The sequence below is a fragment of the Thalassophryne amazonica genome, chromosome 10 (assembly GCF_902500255.1).
Source record: "Thalassophryne amazonica chromosome 10, fThaAma1.1, whole genome shotgun sequence".
Lineage (NCBI taxonomy): Eukaryota > Metazoa > Chordata > Actinopteri > Batrachoidiformes > Batrachoididae > Thalassophryne > Thalassophryne amazonica.
The window spans coordinates 106,931,821-106,955,545 of record NC_047112.1 but is presented as its reverse complement, the minus strand read 5'-3'; the positions used below and the strand labels follow the sequence as shown (position 1 = coordinate 106,955,545).

The following is a 23,725-nucleotide window of genomic DNA, read 5'->3' as shown; positions in this document are numbered from 1 at the left end:
TTTGACATTTTGATGTATAATAAGTGTATGTTGGTGTCAGCATTGGTTAGTTATGAGTGTTCAAATGTTCCAAAACAGGGCAAGTCCCCAAATTTGGGGACTCTAGGGTTTAAGTAAGTAAGTAAGTAAGTAAACTTTATTTATATAGCACTTTTCACAGACAGGGGTCACAAAGCGCTTTACAAGGTAAAACAATAAAAATATACAGTAAAACACTCAGTACTAAAAGATTATTGTCCATGAAAAGCCTGTTTAAAAAGTAGAGTCTTTAGTTGCTTTTTGAACATCTCAACAGAGTCCAGGGATCGCAGGGACAGAGGGAGTTCGTTCCAGAGACGAGGCGCTACGGCTTTAAAAGATCGGTCTCCTCGAGTTTTAAAGGAGGTTCGAGGAACCATCAACAGGTTCTGACCTAAAGATCTGAGGCTGTGGGCTGAGGTGTTTAAGAGGTTTTAAAGTCGCTCCAATTGTTCTAAAATGTGATGCAAATTATTGGTTAAGAGGATTTTAAAAAAAGAATAGTTTGCACCATCCGTCATGCTTAGTTATCATGTTACAGGGTAACATATGTCGCATGTCATAGAATCCAATGTACGTCGACACTGACATTTACTTTGCAAACCAAACATTCAACACAGTAAAACTGTGCATCATGGAGTTTATTATTGTAGTCCACCAGGGGGCGCTCCATCACAGCAACAGAAGTGGCTGCTTCGACTTTGATTACTGCAGCAAAACAACAGATTTAAGAGTGCAAAACAGTAGCATAATAGTCTAATAATCGAATAATAGTCTTGTTTAAATATATCACATTTTTCTCTCTTACGTTTTCCAAGTGTTTGTGAGTTAAAAGGATTAGAGATAAAAACCTAATTTACTTCATGTTCTCGACAAGTTAAGCATTCTCTCAAACTGAACATTAAGTCAGATAAACGAATCATTTTATTTCGTGTGAACAGTTACCGGTCTTTGAATCTCATAGCCTTTTTCCCCTTCGGACAAGTAGGTCGTGTGTCCCACCAAAGATGTTTAAAGGTAAATCTTCACTCACTGCTGCTCTGCAAGCCTACGAGCTGAATCAGCCAATCACAGCTCGAGCAGGACTGTGTCAGCCAATCACATGACGGTGTGAGTGCGCGCTGCGCGGACGTCGACCATGGACTGGAGCGGTGTCGTTTTCCACGTTCCAAACTTTTAGTAGTTATTTTTTTCTTTCTCCCTCACACAGCTAAGTGGTAAGTTTCCAGCTGCTTAACTTAGTTATTTAAACATCATGGTGTCGCTCGACTTTGTTTGTAGGGAGTTAAGCTTTATTCAAGATTAGTAACTTTTGTTCGCTTCTGATGAACTGTGTCAAAAAAGGCATCTTACTTCAACACGTCCCGCTTTAATTGATGCTGTTTTTCGTCCTGTGAAGTTTTATGGGGTAGTTTAGTTTGGTTTTATTGTTTTATAACTGTGGCCCTGACGTGTTATTGACCCACTTAGGCCCACGCGCACGCGCCCACAGTTAAAATAGAAACGCCGTCGTGTTTTTAAAACCTTTTTAATGTCGCCTCCAAAATATTTCAAAGTCTAAGTGTGTTTTTACGTGAATAGTGTCCACAGCTTTCACCCCCCCCCCCCCCCCCCAAAAAAAAGAAAAACAACCCAAAAAACGATTTAGTCGGCCCACATTAAACTAATGAACTCTGAATAATCCAGTAAGTCATTCAGCACAAATGGCGAAACATAACTGGCTCGTTATTAAAGTCTGGAGTTTCAGATTTTGTTTCCCCCTGCGTTTCTGTCACTGTAAATCAAACATAATTGGGGGTCAGGGTGTAGGTGTGGCAGTTGATCTCTGCAGGAAATTCTGATTGTAGCTGTTTAATATTGTTACAAATCTGTAACTAAATGATGACACTTGCATTGTTCATGCCTTCCTAAAAACAGTTCTGTAACAGTTCTGGAATCTATTATTAAGATTACAAATAGTATTGCTTGTTTGGAAGTGGAACTTACCTTCCCAAAACGTCACCAACATCTTGCCTGTAGTTTCAGTGTCTAAGATCCAGAACCACATGGTTTCATTTGTGTGATCTCTCATGAAACAAGTACAGTCACTTGCCCAGTTCCGGATCACTGCTGTAGTTTTTGCGCCGCCGTTTCTCGTAATCGGCACGAAATACTTGGTACCAATGGAAAGATTGATGTTTTGTCTACAAACAACCACAAGCTCGACCAGATCCAGCCATCCTTGTGATCAGCAGAGGAATCAAAACATCCCGATGTCTGCGGTGTGCGCGCTTTTTCTCACTCATTCCTGCAAGTTTTAAAGTAACTATCTCTAAAACGTGAGTTAGCCATTTGGTTCTAGAGTGGGAAAATACTTACTTATTGGGTAGAAAATGTCAGTGTGTTATGTCTTGCTGTTTAATTGCTGCGCGCATTTATCTCCAATGCGAAAATTTGCAGGTTGCAGATCACTGAAGCAGCAGCCTCGTGTCTGTAGTTGTGAGCCATGTGGACTTTGCGGGTCATCTCAACATCACGAATGGGCATGAATGTGGGGGCTTTTATTTTTTAATTCAGGAGAAATCTCACCTCCACACTTCATTTTTTGCTCGTAAAAATGTATAACAGCGCCTTTTGAAACTAAGTAAATTCTCATTTAATAAGTATAATTTCTATCATTTTGTGTTCAAAACACATTCTAACACATTCACATTCTAGTGTGTATCATTCTGCATTAGAAGGGTTCCAACCAGATGCCACTGGCAAAAGTGATCCGTTTCTGGCAAATGTTTGCACCACACATAATGTGGCTTCACACTTTAAGTAGAAGCGCTACTCCACCCAGACTTTTTCAGCTAAATAACATCCAAATACCCAATACAACAATACACAATTAAAGGACATTCAGTTGCTTTATGGCTCCGTATAGCGGGACTTTAAAAAAGGTGATCCGGAATTGGGCAACTGTCTGTAGTGTATGACTGAAATCAGTAGATTACTTATTCAGAAATGAATGACAGTCTTTGAAAATAGGGTCAACAGATCTTGAAGTCCTTTGAACACGGGGAGTAATTTTTCACTAAATATGAGGAAAGTGGGTTTAATGGTTGAAGGTCAGTGAAAATGTGTCATTGATTCAAGGAATCTACAGTTGTATGTAAAAGTTTGGGCACCCCTGATGATTTCCAAGATTTTCCTTTATAAATCATTGGTTGTATGAATCAGCAATTTCAGTTCAATATATAGCTGACAAACACAGTGATATTTGAGAAGTGAAATGAAGTTTATAGGATTTACAGAAAGTGTGCAATAATTCTTTAAAAAAATTAAGCAGGTACATAAATTTGGGCACCCCAACAAAAAATACATCAATATTTACAACCCCAATTCCAATGAAGCTGGGATGTTGTGAAAAGTGTAAATAAAAACAGAATACGATTTGCAAATCCTCTTCAACCTATATTCAATTGAATACACCACAAAGACGAGATGTTTAATGTTCAACTGATAAACTTTATTGTTTTTGTGCAAATATGTGGTGTATTCAATTGAATATAGGTTGAAGAGGATTTGCAAATCATTGTATTTTGTTTTTATTTACATTTTACACAATGTCCCAACTTCATTGGAATTGGGGTTGTAGTAGATCCTCCTTTTGCAGAAATAATGGCCTCTAAACGCTTCCTTTTGCTTCCAATGAGAGTCTCGATTCTTGTTGAAGGTATTTTGGACCATTCTTCTTTACAATACATCTCAGGTTTATTAATTTCCAAGCATGGTCAGCCAACTTAAAATCTCACCACAGATTTTCAATAATATTGAGGTCTGGGGACTGAGCTGGCCATTCGAGAACATTGTACTTGTTCCTCTGCATGAATGCCTTAGTAGTGCTTAGGGTTGTTGTCTTATTGAAAGATCCAGCATCGGTGCAACTTCAACTTTGTCACTGATTCATGAACATTGTTCTCAAGAATCTGCTGATATTGACTGGAATCCATGTGACCCTCAACTTTAACAAGATTCCCAGTACCTGCACTGGCCACACAGCATGATGGAACCACCTCCAAATTTTACTGTAGGTAGCAAGCGTTTTTCTTGGAATGCTGTGTTCTTTTTCACCCATGCATACTGCCCCTTGTTATGTCCAAATAATTCAGTTTTAGTTTCATCAGTCCGCAGCACCTTATTCCAAAATGAAGCTGGTTTGTCCAAATGTGCTGTAGCATACCTCAAGCGACTCTGTTTCTGGCGTGTATGCATAAAAGGCTTCCTTTGTATTACAGTATCATACAGCATCTCTTTGTGCAAAGTGCGCTATATAGTTGAATGATGCACAGAGACACTGTCTGCAGCAAGATCATGTTGTAGGTCTTTGGAGCAGGTCTGTGGGTTGACTATGACTCTTCTCACCATGCTTCGCTTCAGCTTATGAGATTTTTCTTGGCCTGCCACTTCAGGCCTTAACTTCTGTAAATACTAGAAACTTCATTTCACTTCTCAAATATCAGTGTGTTCCTCTGCTATGTGATATATTTAACTGAAATTTATGATCCAGACAACCAGTGATTTACATATAAAGGAAAATTATGAAAATTATCAGGGGTGCCCAAACTTTTGCATACAACTGTATATGCAGAATCAAGGAAAACTTTACTGAGCAGTTTGTCAGCTATAAATTGGGACATTTGCAAAATGTTTGGCCTGTAGAATATTTTTTTTAACACACAATCACACTGCAACCTCCAAAAGAATCTTTATGCAAAATTGACAGTTATTAATCAGGTTTTCTGCAATAAATTGGGGGGGGGGGGGGGGAGGGGTCAGAGGGGTTTCATCAGAAAATACACTTTCCTTGTCCACACCATCACCCAAGGAATGTCTGTACCAATTTTTGAGAAAAGCAGCAGATGGCAACTTTTAACTCTTATGGGGGCCTTTAGAAAGACAGAGCTGCCAACCATATCACATTGGGCGAGTCCCAGTGTCGCAGACTGAACGGCACCCCCCCCCCCCACCACCACCACCACCAAAAAAATTTGGTCCACCCTGCCTTTGCGTCATTTAGGACCACAGTAGCTCGTCTGAGACTGAGTCTCTACACCCAAAGCGATCAAAGGGAATAATGTGATTATTAACCATCAGATGACAAAGTAAAACCTCTTAAATCATTCTAAAATCAGTGTTGAGCAGAAACAAAGCCATTTTAAGCAGAAACAAGGCGATAATCGGTGAGTCACTCCTGACGTTTTGAAATGACAGAGGTGCAGTAAATGCAACAGCAGCTTGTCTGGCTGCTGTGCTCTGATCACTTCCTCTGTCTTTTATGATGAAATAATGCTGAATTTATGTGGAAATGATTGTCGTACAAAAGCTTTAGATAGCCGTCACTGAGAGAGATGATGACTGGAGTGCATTTATAAGATGTAGGGTTGGGTATCAAGAACCGGTTCTTTTCGGGTATCGTTAAGAAATGATTCGATCCACCGATATCAATAGTCTTTTTGCTTAACGATTCCCTTATCGGTCCTTCAGAGCGGCCGTTGTTTTTGAGGGTGTTTGTCGGGAAAATGTTCATTTCTCTACGCTGATTGCAGACCCTGCAGTGGCTCTGTAATCAACTGTTTCTACAGCGACTCTGATTTGAAGCTTGAACCAATGAAGCAGTGCTTTGATCCGCTGCTTCGTTGGTTCCGCTTCTTAACCCCTCTCAACATTGTCTGAAAGCGTAAAAATAATAATTTTATTCGTAACCGTTTCAGGATAAATACATTACTCCTACCCATGATCCAAATTCATTCAGGTCAGTGGTTCTGCAGAGCAGATGCTCGGGAGGGAAAGTGAACAATACTCTATTTTTCAGAGCCGCGGCCTTTCAGCACAGCCGCTTCAAGCGCGATGCTCAGTTCATGTGTGCTCATGGCTGCGCAGGGCAGAGATGATGGACTTGTTTAATTTTTGAGAGTTTGTCAGTTATTTTGGATCCAGAAATGCGGAGAGGCTGTCGCAAGTGGAGCACAAGGTTGTGTTCACAACTGCATGATGTGCATGTATAGCTGCTTTAACCTCCACTCAGGCTGTAATTTTTTTTTTTTTTTTTAAACTGGGTCTGCATTGAAATTAATACAGTTCACCACAGTAGATCTGAGGTGGATCTGCATGTTGATTTGGCACAAGTTTTACGCCGGATGCCCTTATTGACGCAACTCTACATTACATGGAGAATGGGCAATGGTTGCCTTAAACCCGAAACCTTCCGCTCTGGAAACAAGTGCACTTAACTGATTGACTACTAATCCTGCCCCAAAATCAAACTCATGTTAATCTTATAATTAAAGGAGACCTGCATTGAAAAAAAATGCAGTCAGATTTTTTTGAACAAAAAATGACTTACATTTACACATGAGGTCCTTCTGAATGTAGTAAAGTAAATCTGGAAGCCCAGATCTGTCATTCAACAGAGAAATCTTCATTTGAAAATGACAAATTTACAGCTAACATTTAGCCCTCCGCAAATTGTCCCTCTCATCATGGACGCTGCCGAGACGTCACGGACAAGACCCTCTCCCAGCATGCATTGCGCCAATTGTAATTTGTGGATTTATGTCAGTTTGCATCTGCACCTTTTTCTTGTCTTATACGGAAGGATCTACTTTTTTTAAAACTTCATATTGTCTTGCGGCACGTTTGGTGAGTACACATTTCTTTTATTGTGCTTGAAAATTATTTTGGGGGACTTTTTCATACGCCCGTTTGATTGAGTGGTGTCGCAATGAAAATCTACTGTCTTTCGTCTCCGGTACCATCGCGGGATATGGAGGCGAGACCTGCAAAGAATCCCAGTCATTAAAAATATATAAACCTCTCTCAGCGTCCATGGAGCTCTGGGGCTCCGATTGCCGAGACGCGCGGTGCTGTGCATTTTGCCGCAAGAGGTCCGTCCTTGCAGCAACAGGTGTACTGGCCGCTTTGCATTAAAACAGCGAGCGTAATCTCAGGACTTGTGCCCAGTATCCTGCAGCTCCATTCAGTAGACAGAGAGGTGATGCCGGCGGCTGCAAAGCAGACACGGGCGGTGTGAGTGGCCCGCGTCTGCGGTTAACGAGCTCGTTAACGAGCCCGCAGACTTAATAAGCGCAGCGGAGGCAGAGAGCGGGAGAGGAAGAACGGCGCCCGCTGTCGATGTCGTTGCTGATCTGAGCACACAGATCTGTATCTCACATTCATTGCAGCTTACTTTTGGATGTTGAAACCAGGACATGTATAAGTAACATTACTAACAGATAAAATCAATTTCAATGCGGGATCGGACTGTAGGCGGGAGCGCGTTGTCTTGTCCCTGACGTCATGGAAATGATATGGCTGTACAAACTGTTTTCACAGAGGGCTAAATTTTAGCTGCAAATTTGTCATTTTTAAACAAAGATTTCTCCGCTGAATTACAAATTGGGGCTTACAGATTTACTTTACTGCATTCACAAGGGTCTTATAAATACATATCAGCTATTTCTTTCTGAAATCTGACCACATTTATTTCAATGCAGGTCTGCTTTAATCCACAGTCCACATGTGTTCCAAACTGTGGGGTCCAACATGGTCTGTTTGGATCATCTATAATGTGGAGAGTGTACAGTGTTTAAAAGAGGGATGCACAATCCACATTTTTTCACTTCCGATACCTGAATTTGGATATCTGCCGATATGATACTATTCCTATACCAGAGCTCTGTTTGCTTTCATATTATTATTATTATTATTATTGAGGATATTTTATATGTCAATCAATCAATCAATCAACTTTTTTCTTGTATAGCGCCAAATCACAACAAACAGTTGCCCAGCTTCATGATGAAGTGGTATACGAGGTCTGTGTTGTGAAAGTGTAGGAACACGGACCCACAACAGGGGGCGCAAATGAACGGACAATGGAGGAATCAAATAACACTGTTTTTACTGTTGTGAAAAACAGGCACAACAACACAGCCGATTACAATATTGAGACTGAGTCCAATAACAACGGTGTCGTGTGGGCAGGCTCGACGATAGGAGACGCCTGTCCAAGTCGAACCGGAACCAACCCGATTTCCTCTGCCACCGAACCCCGGGAATACTGGAGCCGCCAAGTCCCAAATCCCCAGGTGGCCACTGCCTCCGCTCGTCGGATCCGGTACTGCTGGCAAGGAACAAAAACAGTCAGGTGTGGATGCGGCTGCACCCAGTAACACGGAGGGTGGAGAGTCCACCTCCACCTCTCGTTAACAACGATACAGGAGTGTAGGAAGGTGAGTACTTATCCAAAAGTTGTTCAGTAGTCAGCTGTCCTACAAATGCTCCACAAGAAATACAACAATGGTTAGTTATATGTATGGGCAGAGATTGTTACCTCTTTGGTCAGGCGATATCTCGGCAAATGAGGTGGAGATGCCGTCCTGCTGATATACCTCCGTATTGATTGGGATCAGCTGTCTCCAGTGATGGATGACAGCTGTCGTCCTGGCTGCTCCCGTAAGGCGGCAGCGCCCTCCGGTGCCTGGAGCCCGCACTCTAGGCAGGGCGCCCTCTAGTGGTGGTGGGCCAGCAGTAACTCCTCTTCAGCGGCCCACACAACAGGACCCCCCCCTCAACGGGCGCCTCCTGGCGCACGACCGGGTTTGTCAGGGTGGCGACGGTAGAAGTCGGCCAGGAGGGCCGGGTCCAGGATGAAGCCCTTCTTCACCCAGGAGCGTTCTTCGGGGCCGTACCCCTCCCAGTCCACCAGATACTGAAAACCCCGGCCCATTCGTCGGACGTCGAGGAGCCGGCGCACGGTCCAAGCCGGCTCTCCGTCGATGATCCGGGCAGGAGGTGGCGCCGGACCCGGAGTGCAGAGGGGTGAGGTGTGATGGGGTTTAATCCTGGAGACGTGGAATACTGGATGAATCCGCAGTGAGGTCGGAAGCTGGAGCCTCACTGCGGCGGGATTGATGACCTTGAGTATCTTGTAAGGGCCGATGTATCGTTCTTGCAGTTTTGGGGAGTCCACTTGAAGGGGAATGTCCTTGGTGGACAACCACACTTCCTGCCCAGGACGATACGTGGGAGCCGGGGCCCGCCGCCGGTCTGCATGGTTCTTCGCCCTCGTCCGGGCCTTTAACAAAGCAGAACGGGCGGCACGCCACACCCGACGGCACTTCCGTAGGTGGGCCTGGACCGAGGGCACACCGACCTCCCCCTCAACCACCGGAAACAACGGGGGTTGATACCCCAAGCACACCTCGAAAGGGGAGAGGCCGGTGGCTGACGACACTTGACTGTTGTGGGCGTACTCGATCCAGGCCAGGTGGGTACTCCAGGCCGTCGGGTGCGCGGCTGTCACACAGCGTAGGGTCTGCTCCATCTCCTGGTTGGCCCGTTCTGCTTGTCCGTTGGTCTGGGGGTGATACCCGGACGAGAGACTGACCGTGGCCCCCAGTTCCCGGCAAAAGCTCCTCCAAACATGCGAGGAGAACTGGGGACCGCGATCGGAGACGATGTCTGATGGTATCCCATGCAGACGGACGACGTGGTGGACTAGGAGGTCCGCTGTCTCCTGGGCCGTTGGTAGCTTCGGGAGGGCCACGAAGTGGGCCGCCTTGGAGAATCGGTCCACTATCGTGAGAATGACGGTGTTTCCCTGGGACGGCAGGAGACCCGTGACAAAATCCAGGCCGATGTGAGACCAGGGGCGATGAGGCACGGGCAGCGGCTGTAGCAATCCCGATGTCTTGCGGTGGTCGGCCTTGCCCCTGGCGCAGGTGGTACAGGCCTGGATGTAACCCCGGACGTCGGCCTCCAGGGACGCCCACCAGAAGCGCTGCCGGACGACTGCCACGGTTCTTCGCACCCCAGGATAACAGGAGAGCTTAGAACCGTGACAGAAGTCCAGAACTGCAGCCCTGGCTTCTGGTGGGACGTAGAGTTTGTTCTTCGGTCCGGTTCCGGGGTCCGGGTCTCGTGTCAGGGCCTCCCGGACGGTCTTCTCCACGTCCCAGGTGAGGGCGGCCATGATAGCGGACTCCGGGATGATGGGATCCGGGGGATCCGACGACTCCGTTTTGACCTCATCTTCATGTACCCGGGACAAAGCATCCGATCTTTGGTTTTTGGTCCCGGGACAGTAGGTGATCCGGAAGTCAAAACGGCCGAAGAACAGTGACCAGCGGGCTTGCCTGGGATTCAGCCGCTTGGCGGTCCTGATATACTCCAGGTTCCGGTGGTCAGTGAAAACCGTGAATGGCACAGACGTTCCCTCCAACAGATGTCTCCACTCCTCAAGAGCCTCTTTCACCGCAAGGAGCTCTCGATTGCCGACGTCATAGTTCCGTTCGGCTGGGGTCAACCTGCGGGAAAAATAGGCACACAGGTGAAGGACCTTATCGGTCTTCCCGCTCTGGGACAGCACGGCTCCTATCCCTGAGTCCGAGGCGTCCACTTCAACCACTAACTGGCGACTAGGATCGGGCTGCACCAGAACAGGTGCAGACGAGAAGCGCCGTTTCAACTCCTTGAATGCGGCATCGCACCGATCCGACCAGGTGAAGGGGACTTTTGGTGAGGTCAGGGCTGTCAGGGGGCTAACTACCTGACTGTAGCCCTTAATGAACCTCCTGTAGAAATTAGCAAAGCCTAGGAACTGTTGCAACTTCCTACGGCTTGTGGGTTGGGGCCAGTCTCTCACCGCCGCAACCTTGGCCGGATCAGGAGCGACGGAGTTGGAGGAGATGATGAACCCCAGGAAGGACAAAGACGTGCGGTGGAACTCACACTTCTCGCACTTCACAAACAGCCGGTTCTCCAACAACCGCTGCAGGACCTGACGTACATGCCGGACATGAGTCTCAGGATCCAGAGAAAAGATGAGTATATCGTCTAGATATACGAAGACGAACCGGTGCAGGAAATCCCGCAAGACATCATTAACTAATGCTTGGAACGTCGCGGGGGCGTTTGTGAGGCCGAACGGCATGACCAGGTACTCAAAGTGACCTAAGGGGGTGTTAAATGCCGTTTTCCACTCGTCTCCCTTCCGGATCCGAACCAGATGATACTCATTTCTAAGATCGAGCTTGGTGAAGATTTGGGCTCCATGCAGGGGTGTGAACACCGAATCCAACAGGGGCAACGGGTATCGGTTGCGAACCGTGATTTCGTTCAGCCCCCTATAATCAATGCATGGACGAAGTCCGCCGTCTTTTTTACCCACAAAAAAGAAATCTGCGCCCATCGGGGAGGTGGAATTCCGGATCAACCCGGCAGCTAATGAGTCCCGGATGTAGGTCTCCATTGATTCGCGCTCAGGCCGTGAGAGGTTGTACAGCCTACTGGACGGGAACTCACTGCCCGGAACCAAATCAATGGCACAATCATACGGACGGTGGGGGGGGAAGTGTGAGAGCCAGATCCTTGCTGAACACGTCGACAAGGTCGTGGTACTCCACCGGCACCGTCCCCAGATTGGGCGGGACTCTGACCTCCTCCTTAGCTTGGGAGCCGGGAGGAACCGAGGAACCTAGACACACCCGATGGCAGGTCTCGCTCCACTGAACCACTACCCCGGACGGCCAATCGATCAGGGGATTGTGCTTCAACATCCAGGGAAATCCTAAAACCACACGGGAGGTGGCCTGAGTCACAAAAAACTCGATCACCTCCCGGTGATTTCCTGACATCACCAGAGTTACAGGTGGTGTCTTATGCGTGATCGGAGGGAGTAGGGAGCCATCTAGTGCCCGAACCTGTACAGGCGAGGTAAGCGCCACCAGAGGGAGCCCTATCTCCCTGGCCCATCTGCTGTCCAACAGATTCCCCTCAGAGCCCGTGTCCACCAGTGCTGGGGCCTTCAGGGTTGAGTCCTCATAAAGGATCGTAACTGGGAGTCGTGTGGCAATGTGGGTGTGTCCCACGTGAATGTCTCGGCCCACCCCTAGCCCAGTTTCTAGGGGGCGGGCGTTGGAGTTTAACCGCTCGGGGCAGTCTCTCATATGGTGCTCTATTGCACCACAAACAAAACAAGCTCCGTGGGCCCGTCTCCTCTGTGCATCTGGTGCCCTAAATGTTGCCCTACTCGTGTCCATAGCTTCGTCAGCAGGGGGAGCTGTGGCCCCACGGAGCGCAGGGGCCGTGGAGCCATAGCTTCGTCAGCAGGGGGAGCTGTGGCCCCACGGAGCGCAGGGGCCGTGGAGCATGGGGAAGGCGGAGCGCGGTCGGAACCGGAAGGGAGAGGGACGGCGCGTGCCCGGCCACGCCCTTCGTCTCGTTCCCGCCGATGTTCTTCTAACCGGTTGTCTAACCGTATGACAAGATTGATGAGCTCATCTAAATCCCGCGGTTCGTCCTTAGCCACCAGGTGCTCCTTAAGAACCAAAGACGGTCCGTTTACAAAGGCGGCGCGGAGGGCAGTGCTATTCCAGCCGGACCTCGCAGCCGCAATGCGGAAGTCGACTGCATAGGCAGCTGCGCTCCGACGCCCCTGTCTCATTGACAGTAGCACGGTTGAAGCGGTTTCTCCTCTATTAGGGTGATCGAACACGGTTCTGAGCTCCCTTACAAACCCATCATATGTCAGAAGGAGCCGTGAATTCTGCTCCCAGAGCGCTGTAGCCCAAGCACGTGCCTCACCGCGAAGCAGGTTTATTACATAAGCTACTTTGCTAGCATCAGTCACGTACATGACGGGACGCTGTGCGAAGACGAGCGAGCACTGCATAAGAAAATCTGCGCACGTCTCCACACAGCCTCCGTACGGTTCTGGGGGGCTTATGTAAGCTTCAGGGGAAGGTGGGTGGGGTCGTTGAACGACCAGTGGAACATCGCTGTTACGCACAGGGTCGACGGGAGGGAGAGCCGCAGCGGCGCCCGGGGGGCGCGCTTCCACTTGTGCGGTGAGAGCCTCCACCCTGCGGTTCAGGAGGACGTTCTGCTCGGTCATTAAATCCATCCGAGTCGTGAAAGCGGTGAGGATCCGCTGCAACTCACCGATCACCCCTCCCGAGGACGCCTGCGCGTCCTGTTCTTCCATTGGCCGTTCAACAGCCGGTTGACGCCCCTCGGGATCCATGACGCTGGCCGAGATATCCTGTTGTGAAAGTGTAGGAACACGGACCCACAACAGGGGGCGCAAATGAACGGACAATGGAGGAATCAAATAACACTGTTTTTACTGTTGTGAAAAACAGGCACAACAACACAGCCGATTACAATATTGAGACTGAGTCCAATAACAACGGTGTCGTGTGGGCAGGCTCGACGATAGGAGACGTCTGTCCAAGTCGAACCGGAACCAACCCGATTTCCTCTGCCACCGAACCCCGGGAATACTGGAGCCGCCAAGTCCCGAATCCCCAGGTGGCCACTGCCTCCGCTCGTCGGATCCGGTACTGCTGGCAAGGAACAAAAACAGTCAGGTGTGGATGCGGCTGCACCCAGTAACACGGAGGGTGGAGAGTCCACCTCCACCTCTCGTTAACAACGATACAGGAGTGTAGGAAGGTGAGTACTTATCCAAAAGTTGTTCAGTAGTCAGCTGTCCTACAAATGCTCCACAAGAAATACAACAATGGTTAGATATATGTATGGGCAGAGATTGTTACCTCTTTGGTCAGGCGATATCTCGGCAAATGAGGTGGAGATGCCGTCCTGCTGATATACCTCCGTATTGATTGGGATCAGCTGTCTCCAGTGATGGATGACAGCTGTCGTCCTGGCTGCTCCCGTAAGGTGGCAGCGCCCTCCGGTGCCTGGAGCCCGCACTCCAGGCAGGGCGCCCTCTAGTGGTGGTGGGCCAGCAGTACCTCCTCTTCAGCGGCCCACACAACAGTCTGTCCATAAAGTATCGTATCTTTTTATTTATTTTTTTTTAAACTATATGGATTTGATACATATGTTTTCACGTCAGACAAGCTTGAACCCTTGTGCGCATGCGTGAGTTTTTCCACGCCTGTCGGTGACGTCATTCGCCTGTGAGCACGCCTTGTGGAAGGAGTGGTCCCGCCCCGTCATTGGATTTTCATTGTCTGGAAATGACGGAATGATTTGGGTTTTTTTTCCATCAGAATTTTTTCAGAAGCTGTTAGAGACTGGCACCTGGAAACTATTCGAAAAATTTATCTGGCTTTCGGTGAAAATTTTACGGGCTTCACAGAGAATAAGGTCTGTTAGTACAGCTTTAAGGACCCCTTTAAGGACTCTCAAAGCGCCGCGCTCCGAGCTGCGACGACATGGCACAAGCCACCGGACCATTTCTGAGCTGATGGCTCTGTGGATACGAGACCGTCGTGTGCTCTTTCTCTGGTTATCACAAGAGCTGTGCATCAACCATTTTCCGGCAGATTTCACTTTTAGCAAGAGATTTTGTCATGGAAAGCTGTGCTGCGGCTTCGCGCGTCACGACCGATTCGCTTTGGAAGCGAGACAAAGGAACACCTCCGTTTCGGCGTGTCAGAGGACAAGTTTGGACATGTCTATCTCGGCTTTCAATGCTTACCAGTCCAGTAAGTATCAGTGAAATTGTGGAGAGCTGGACATGGAGCGCGGCGCTTTGAGAGTCCTTAAAGGGGTCCTTAAAGCTGTACTAACAGACCTTATTCTCTGTGAAGCCCGTAAAATTTACTTTATATACTTTATGGAGAGACCTCGTAAAGGAGGATTTTCTTAAAAAAGAAGACCCGAAAGTTCAGCTGCAATTTGCCAGAAGGTAAATCTAAGATGCAAGCCTCGATGTGATGTTTTGGTGAAATCGATGTAATGGTGTAATCGATGTAATGTACAGGTGTAATGTGTTCATTGCGTCTGATTGTTCGAGTCTCTCCTGTGAATGGATCCTCGTGTTCCACAGTGGGCTTCTTTGCCCTTCAAGTTAAAAGACTCGCAGTTCCTCGTCTACGCCGAACATTTCAGTCTGCACGCGACAAAATTCCCATGATCCAAAAACAATAAAATAAAGTAAAAATAGCCAGTTCTGCGTGCGCGCTCGTCAATATAAGTGTTTCCACCTGCCAATCAAAAAAGATTCTGCCGGCGAGAATAACCGTTCTGACACCAAAAACACAGTGCAGCTCCGACCTGATCCACTCAATGGAAACAGGTATGTCAGTAGCCTGTAAAAATCCATAAATTAATGGGGCAATTAAGTTAATGGTTCCGGAGCTGATGCCACGTCCTCCTCCTCCTTGTCCAATGTCGGCACGCCGGCAAGTTCCTGGTTTTTAGTGCCGCGCAGTTCAAAATCCAGATATTTATCTCTTCAAGAACTGCACACCAGGAAAGGATAAATTTCAAACTGTTTAAATTTAGTCTTAAATATTCATGAAAACATAGCATTACGTGTCACCTACACTTTAAGGCAGGCCTTTATTTATTTATTTATTTATTTGTTTGTTTAGACAACGTTTTGACCCGGCCATGAAATGAGGCAGGCTCCTATTCAAGGTCAGGTGTTTAATCAATGAAATACGTTAGCCTAGTTGGTGCTGGGTATTCCCAGTAGACAGTTCGGTGCCTCCTGATTGTAACTAGTATGTAACGGGCAAAATTTACTGGTCCACCTGAATACATTGTGTTCAAGTTTTACTGCATTATCTAAAATTTAGAGAGAAATAAACACTTTTTAAAACTGAAAACACTGTTCTTGTAACCAGATAACACAGCTGAAGTGATTTACAAGATGTCTCACAGATTTCAGCATGCACGCTATGTGTGCGCACATCACAGTCAAAGGAAACTTCCAGTCTTTTCAAAAGCTCATGCTTGCACACACACCCTCCTGCAGAAATTAACCGTAATTTTACCAGACATCTCTAAAATAAGCCGACATTATAATGCTTTGATTAAAAGTACTTAAACTAAATTTTGTCAGTTTGGCCCTGTACCTTTTTTAAGTGTCAAATGGAATCATGATATAATCAATATTTTACTACAATGTTTTTGAATCCTGAGACTGTGATTGGTCAAAGGATTATGTCATCACAGTTTAATGTGGCCCATTGCCCATCTACAAATAAGAGGGGGAAAAAAAACCAATAATATTAATTTTGGGTGAGTTGTTGAGATCACTAATTGTTGTACCGACAAAGTAAACACTGTACCCCAAATTTTCATGACCAGTGGATACATGTTTCCAAAATAAATGACAAGGAGTGCGAATGCTGTTCAATGGAACATAAGTTGTTGTGTGTGTTTTTGTAGACAGAAAAAGTTTATACACATACAAAATAGCTCAATTGCAACCAAGCAGCTAGTATGGCAGGACAGAGGGTATTATTATTATTATTAACCTAATTATTATTAAAACCCAAGTGCAGGGAACCCCAGGAACGCTGCTGGCCCTGACTGTATCCCTGGGGCGGTGATTAAAGCATGTGCAGGTCAAGTGGCAGGGATCCTCACCAAACCTTTCAACCTCTCCCTGACACATACCACTGTTACCACATGTCTTGAGAGCTCCACTATCATCCCCATCCCCCAAAACCTGCCAAAGACAGCCTGAATGAATACAGGCCCATGGCCCCTGATGTCTATAATCATGATATTTAGATATACCTTAGTATACACTAGTAGAGTTCTACCTTAGAATTGGAATGTATTATAGATGATGTACCTTACTGAATTTTCATGAAGTGCCTGGAGAGATCAGTCTCTCAGCACATCAGAGACTCTACACAGTGCTGAGCCACCTGGAGAACAAGAGCTATGTGAGGATGCTTTTTGTGGACTACAGCTCAGCGTTTATCACCATCACATTGGACATTCTCATCACCAAACTGCTGAAATTACAGAGCCCCCTCCCCACCTGTAACTGGATTAAAAACTTTCTGACAAGCCGCCCACAGTCTGTGAGACTCGGCCCGCACCACTCCTCCACACTCTCACTCAGCACTGGTTCCCCTCAAGGCTACCTTCTGGGCCCTCCACTGTACGCCCTGTACACCTACGACTGTTCTCCAACCCACCCAACCAACTGCTTTATAAAATATGCAGATGATACCACAGTGATTGGACTCATCTGCGACGGGGACGAGATTGTGTGCAGGGCCGAGGTGGAGGAACTGTCGCTGTGGTGCTCAGAGAACAACCTGATCCTGAACGTTCATAAGACAAAAGAAGTCATCATGGACTTCAGGAAGAACAGACAGGACCACTCCCCCCCTCCCCCAATAAATAGAGAACAGATGGAACATATCACTACTTTCAGGCTTCTGGGCAGGGTTAGGGTTATATATTCACAGACCGCAGCTGGACATCCAACATCAGGGCTCTCATTAAAAAGGCTTAGCAGTGGCTACACTTCCTGCATGTCCTCAGGAGGAACAGCCTGGACATGAAGCTGCTGCTTCTATACTCCTTGGTGGAGAGTGTACTGACATTCTGTCTGAGTGTACTGACATTCTGTCTAAGTGTGTGGTACGCAGGCTCCACAGCCAAGGACAGAAAGGCGGTGCAGGGGGTCATTAACACTGCCCTAAAGATTATCAGTTGCCCTCTGCGCAGCCTGGAAACCATCGCCATATCCTGCTGCCTTAGGAGAACCCAGGCCCCCTTACACCATGCCTACCCCCTGTTTTACTTGTTGCACTCTGGGAGAAGCTACAGGTCAGCAAAGTCCCACACCAGCAGGCTGACAAACAGCTTCTTCCCGTGGGCCATACGTACTGCAAACACCCATGGATACACACACACACACACTCCCCACCCTCCCGGGACAACAACTAACGCAATCTAGTGTGCCTTAATTGAGAGAGTGGTGTCAACTCAGAACATGGCGTCATTTTTGATTCCAAATGCACTGAACTACTGAATGAACCTTTAATCGTTTCAACATTTTTAAAATCATTGAACCACATACAGCAACACATTCAGGTACAGGTGCTTTCAAAATAAATATAAAAATAGTCAAGCTATCAGATTTACATAAATTTACAATTATGATGATTTATTTAATTAATTTAAAGCCTGATTTGTGCTTCTGCAGCTCTGTAACTCCGTGTCATGTAATGACATGTGTGACGGTTTTAAAGTTCTCTGTTTCTGGTTTATGCTTTGATAATTTGACCCTCAACAAGCTTCTCTTTCTGCAGTCATCACCTCCAATTTGAAGGTAAGCTGAACAAATTCATCTTTTTCTGACTTTGTGTTGTAACTGTGCAGACCTTTCTGATCCTGTTGTAATCAGCATGCACACTGCAAAAAACTATTAAAATATGAAAGAGTGAAAGCAGAAAAGTGTCACATCACAGCCTTTTGTGTCTGATTTAACAGGTGCACGTCAGGCTTCAGGTCCCAGTCTGAACACGGGTTGAAAAAATAAACAGTCGGTCTTTTAATCACAGAAATCACTCCGGTCCCACTTTCCTCAAATCGGCGAGTGTCAGCGCTGAACTTTAATTTGTACCTCTGTTACTTTGCACATCCACACTGCTTGGGATTTTTAATGGAACTACATTGCGATTGGACTGGACATTTTATCTGATGCGAGCGATAAATCCGTTGTACATAATCCGTTATATACAGTTTTTATTACATGGAAAACAATACAAAAACTTTGGAACTTTTTTATCTGGTAACTGTGAATATCTGGTTTATACAATGACTGTTCAGGTGAGTTTTACTGTACATAGGACTGAACAACTACTTTATTCATGTCTGTGTGTCCATTTTTTGCACTACTCTATAGTTGACGGTGTGTGTGTATGTATATGTACACAGTACATATTTCGTATTTAATTAGTTTTTTTGTGGTGAATAAGATGGGTTGTCTCTTTTGTGGCGTGCACTAGCTCTGCAGGAGCACCCCTGATTTCGTTCCCCTCCCACAAAGAGTATTGTATTCTGTTATCATCCAGTAGTGAGGATTAATTTATTCTGTTTTTGCAGGAGCTTTGTAGGGGAGCTGCTCTGGGCCGGAATGGGGGAGATGGAGGGCTTATACCGGGTCCTGCAGACCCCTGGCACAAGGCTGGGAGCCCAGTTTAATGCTGGTATCAGCACTTTGGAGCCAGGCCAGAGTCTCAGTGGCAACATGGCGAGTAGAAACATAAGCCATGGACATGGGCTACAAATCCGTGTGCTGGGGCTGGACGACTCCCAAGAGTTCTTTGACATGGATGTAAGTTTCTCTGTCGTTAGTGCATAGCTGTCAGGAGAAAAGCCTCACTGCTTGCCATGGATGTTTTCTGAGTTTGCAGCTTCTTAGGTTGAAAAATATATGCTGCGTTTGTCCTTGGCAGTCCTGGTTGTGTGTGGGGTTTGGCTAGATGACAGTTACCATATGGCTCTGGTGCTAAAATCCCTTCCTCCTTAAGTGTTCTTATTCATGCAACTGGTGTAACTCACCAGGAGGACATTTTTTGTTAATAAAAATTAATATTTTCCTGTGTACTTGCAGCTAATGCTGTATGTGCCTTTTGTTTAGCCTTTAATGCTGTAAATGTGAAAAGCTATCAGAAATTCAAGGTTTATTTGCTTGTTTTTCCCCTTCCTTTTCCCTTTAACTGAGAATCCAAAGTTCATGGATGTTTAGTTCAGAATGACATAAAACTGAAAAACACATTCTCACATCAGATAAGGTGAACCCGAAGATTTTGTGTCAATTTTTGTAATCTGGAAATTGATTAATCTGCTAACAGACAAGTAATCATCAAATACTACTTTGATCAAAGATGCATTAAGTCATCTTAAACTGCCAAACTTTGACCACTCACACAATGTGTAATTTGGGTAAACAGGAAAGCCTGATTTGTTTATTTGATTTGGACATTGGCAAATCATAATGGACATTCTTTTCTTTCCACTGGTAGAATTTTATAGAATAAATTATTTGAGAAATTTAAAATTTGCACAGTTGGTCAACAGATTATGAAAGTAATAATTTGTATTTGTGAGTGATAAGTAAATGATTTATGAATTTACAAAATTATTCCTTGGTTGTCTGACCAGTGATTTAATGAATAATTTGAGCTTCAGTTTTGGTTGTAATTCTACAGAAGGATTACAGAGTAGGAGCAGCTCTGGTCTGAGTACTTAAGGTTTAGCTTACCAAGATTAAAGCAAGTTTATATACTTGGTAGCTTTGCAGTGCCTTCAAGTCTGTATACATTCCTGCATTGCTACAGCTCACTGTATAAAAATAATTGGTTTTTGACTATAAACTTGCTTTTCTTCAATGACAATATGGCATTCTATGGTAAGTCTGCATGGAGTAGACAGTTCTCAAAAACTGAGTGGCTGTGCAAGAAGTAGAAGAGTGAAGAAAGCCACCAAGACACCCAGACAACCCAGGAGAAGTTATAGGCTTACGTGTCTGTGATTGGAGAAATTATGCACAGTGCAAGCTTTGCATTTTGTATCACTAGTTATCCAGCTTCATGATGAAGTGGTATAGAGGAGCTACAAATTGCCAGAAGGTACATCTGAGATGTAAACCTGGATTTGATCTGTTTTGAGAAAGAAAATCCCTCTCTGTTCTACTCCACTATGAAGCTAAGAGTAGTGAGGTGATGGTCTAGTGGTTAAGGTGTTGGGCTTGAGTCCAGAAGATCCTCGGTTCAAATCCCTGCCTGACTGGAAAATCACTAAGGGCCCTTGGGCAAGGCCTTTAATCCCCTATTGCTCCCGGTGTGTAGTGAGTGCCTTGTATGGCAGCACCCTGACACCTCACATTCACCCTGGGGTGAATGTGAGGCATAATTGTAAAGCGCTTCGAGTGTCTGATGCAGATGGAAAAGCGCTATATAAATGCAGTCCATTTACCATTTATTTATGTTGCCATTACCATGAGTGAGTTCAGTCTCATGTTGCTGACGCCATGAGTGGAATGTGTATTGTGTCTGATCACCCTGTTAGTCTAAAATTAGAAGTACCTGCATAGACAAACAGCTGTGCGTGCATGAAAGCAAGCAACTTCGATCAGGGACAAACAGAGCACAGGCATGCTTATGTACTTTGGATCATGGATGAACGCCACCAAAACGGAATTATTATATATGGAGGCCACGTGTGTGTGTGTGTGGGGGGGGGTTCCAATAGAGGGACTGCATCTAAGTTGAAGTCTGAGTTTATTAATCACTCAGACTCTCCCCCCACACACAGCCTACACTGGCAGACTTGCTCACAAAAAAAAAAAACAGCAATCTGAGTTTCTGACATCCGCCAAGGGTTGATGAGGACTCAAAATAAGAGATGTGATTCACATCGTGACCAGGACTTTAAGACCCTGTCACCCCTTGATAATTTAGCCAGCGTATGCCGATTTGTATTTAAAAAATGCTGGCATACGCTGGTGTACGTCTGTTATGGGTAAGCTTGTGTAAGTTAAGAGCACGTTGAAACATGCTGATATACGTTGTAATACGCCAAGCACCTCAAACAATTTTGAACATGCTTAAAATTTTCAACGCATGCCAGCATATAACTCATTTGTCCCGCACATGTGGGACATACATTGTAGGTAAGTTGCGCGATTGTTGACATGTTTCTTGTAATGTAATCATAACTTGAAATACGTCCAGTAATGGTGTCCATTGATTGGCTGAAAGCTGCAGTCCTCATGTGAACAGACAGTTTAATATTTGAAACAATCACACACAGAGTAAATATAAAGTCTTACCTGTTTGTTTCAGTCAGATTCATCATAACAGTCTGACCAACTGCTTTGGAAAACTAGTTTGGAAAATGACGCCTGAAAATGCTTTAACTCTTGGCTGAAGAGACATCCCTCTGTGACACCGCCAGAGTGACTCTGTCAGATCAGGGTTTCTGCACTGGAGGTCATCCATAAGGTTGTTGATTTGCAGCACCTGGTGTGACTGGGCCGATGCAGGACTGACACGGTCTGCTACAGTGCTTGCGTTGGTTTAGTGGGTTCTGACTCGAGTATCTGCTGTCAGAGAACCACCGGACTTCTCTCATTCATTAACATCTCATTTATCACAGGCATTAGTTGATTGTCTGTACATGATGAAATCCCATGATCCACAAAGAAAAAAAAAAAAATAATGTTAACATTACTTAGTTTTGCCTCCATGTGGACCAGAGATGCTGTGCGACACCGTGTGTGCGCTCAACACTTAAATATTGACAAGCACAGTGCTCATCAATATTTAAGTGTTCCACCTGCCAAACAAAAGGTTCTGCCTGCGGTGGAAATGCAAACCAAGCCAGACGTAACCGTTCCCACACGTATAATACCATGCAGCACTGACCTGAACCAGTCGGTGGAAACAGGTATACATGCTGATTAAGTTGTCAAGGTTTGACAGCTGCATTAATTTATTAGATGTACGCCTGCGTATGACAGCGTTTTTAATGCGGTCAGCATACGCAAGCTAATTCGTCAGGGTGTGATGGGGCCTTTACCTGGATCCGGATTCCACAACACAATGCAATAATTGCACACTAATCCAGAATGGTTCGACTGATCAAGATGTTGCAATTTTGTTTCAGCTTGTGATTTAATTCACAACCTGAAACAAAATAATGTCTTCCTGATCTTGGTTTATATCATGATGTTTCTGCTGCAGAACCTGCATATTGATCTGGATCGCTCCCAACATCTGAAACTAACAGGGTCTTCCTTTGTGTGATAGCCACATGTGATTTAAAATTTTGTCAAGATCCATCAAGCAGATTTGAGATGATCCTCAAAATGGTGAACATATAAGAATTGATCCAGAATTGGGATCTTGATCACAATCCACTTCAAATTTTAATGCTGTCTTCCACAGCCTAATATCTATCTGTGGTGAAAATTGTCTAAATCCGTGCAGTAGTTTTGACAGAATCCTTAAACGCCTGTAAAGTGAAATCCTGAGCCAGGATCCGGATCACCTCCAAAATTAAGGGGAGCCTTCCATGCCCTAATATCTATCTGTGGTGCACATTTGGTGAGAATCCATGAAGTAGTTTTGACATAATCCTTCAAAGCCTATATAAAGTGTAATCTTGATCCAGAATCCAGATCACCTCCTAAATTACAAAGCTGTTATTTGCTTTTTAAAATGGTCAAGAAGTAATTGAATATTTTTTGTCCTAGAATAAATATTTGGATACACACTGAGGTGGTGCCTGCCTGTATTTACTAGTCAAGCTTTTGCAGCCATCATGCAGAAGGCAAATAGGAAGCAATAAGGAAGCCACTCTATCAGAGAAAGCTTCCTCCTATTTCAGAGGGAAAAGAATGCATCAAAGTGGACTTGTAACAATGAATAAACAGTGAGTTAATGATCAGTGGGATTGAGGAGCTTTAGCTTGCAGTGCAATGTAAATTAGGGCTGCAACAAATGATTATTTGGATCATCGATGAATGTGATGGGGTTTTGACACGATTAATCGGATTCGGATCGGGAATTTTTTGTTTTTAAATGTGCCAGGGAAACAATTTTTCTCTCCTTCCATCACTTTAACAACAGAACATTATTTGAAAACTTAAAATACTTGAAAATCAACAAATCGTCAAATGTCCCTTGGCTGTTGAAATCTAAAATAAAGAATAAAACAGTTTATAATAAAGAACAAAAATAATTATTTCAAATGGCATTGCTTTATCAAAGTGCTGAGTTGCCATAAAACAACATTGAAACATATAAATGTTATAAAATATATGGTGAAAAAAATAGGTATTTTTGTTGCTGCAAATGAGCAATTAGCATAACCAGTTAACCATAAAACCTAAATCAAACACTGTAGACTGACTCAATATATGTGCAACATTCTCTGTATAACT

The 23,725-nt window shown here is 45.2% G+C and overlaps 1 protein-coding gene across 1 annotated transcript in view; it reads left to right on the top strand.

The window, feature by feature from the left end:
• The first annotated feature begins 1,132 nt into the window (after positions 1 to 1,132).
• Positions 1,133 to 23,725, top strand: part of farp2 (FERM, RhoGEF and pleckstrin domain protein 2) — a 203,733-nt gene continuing 181,140 nt past the window's right edge. Inside the window, 2 exon segments of the mRNA XM_034180697.1 lie at positions 1,133 to 1,235; positions 18,880 to 19,111. Coding sequence (XP_034036588.1) covers positions 18,911 to 19,111 — 201 coding nt within the window. The 5' untranslated portion in view covers positions 1,133 to 1,235; positions 18,880 to 18,910.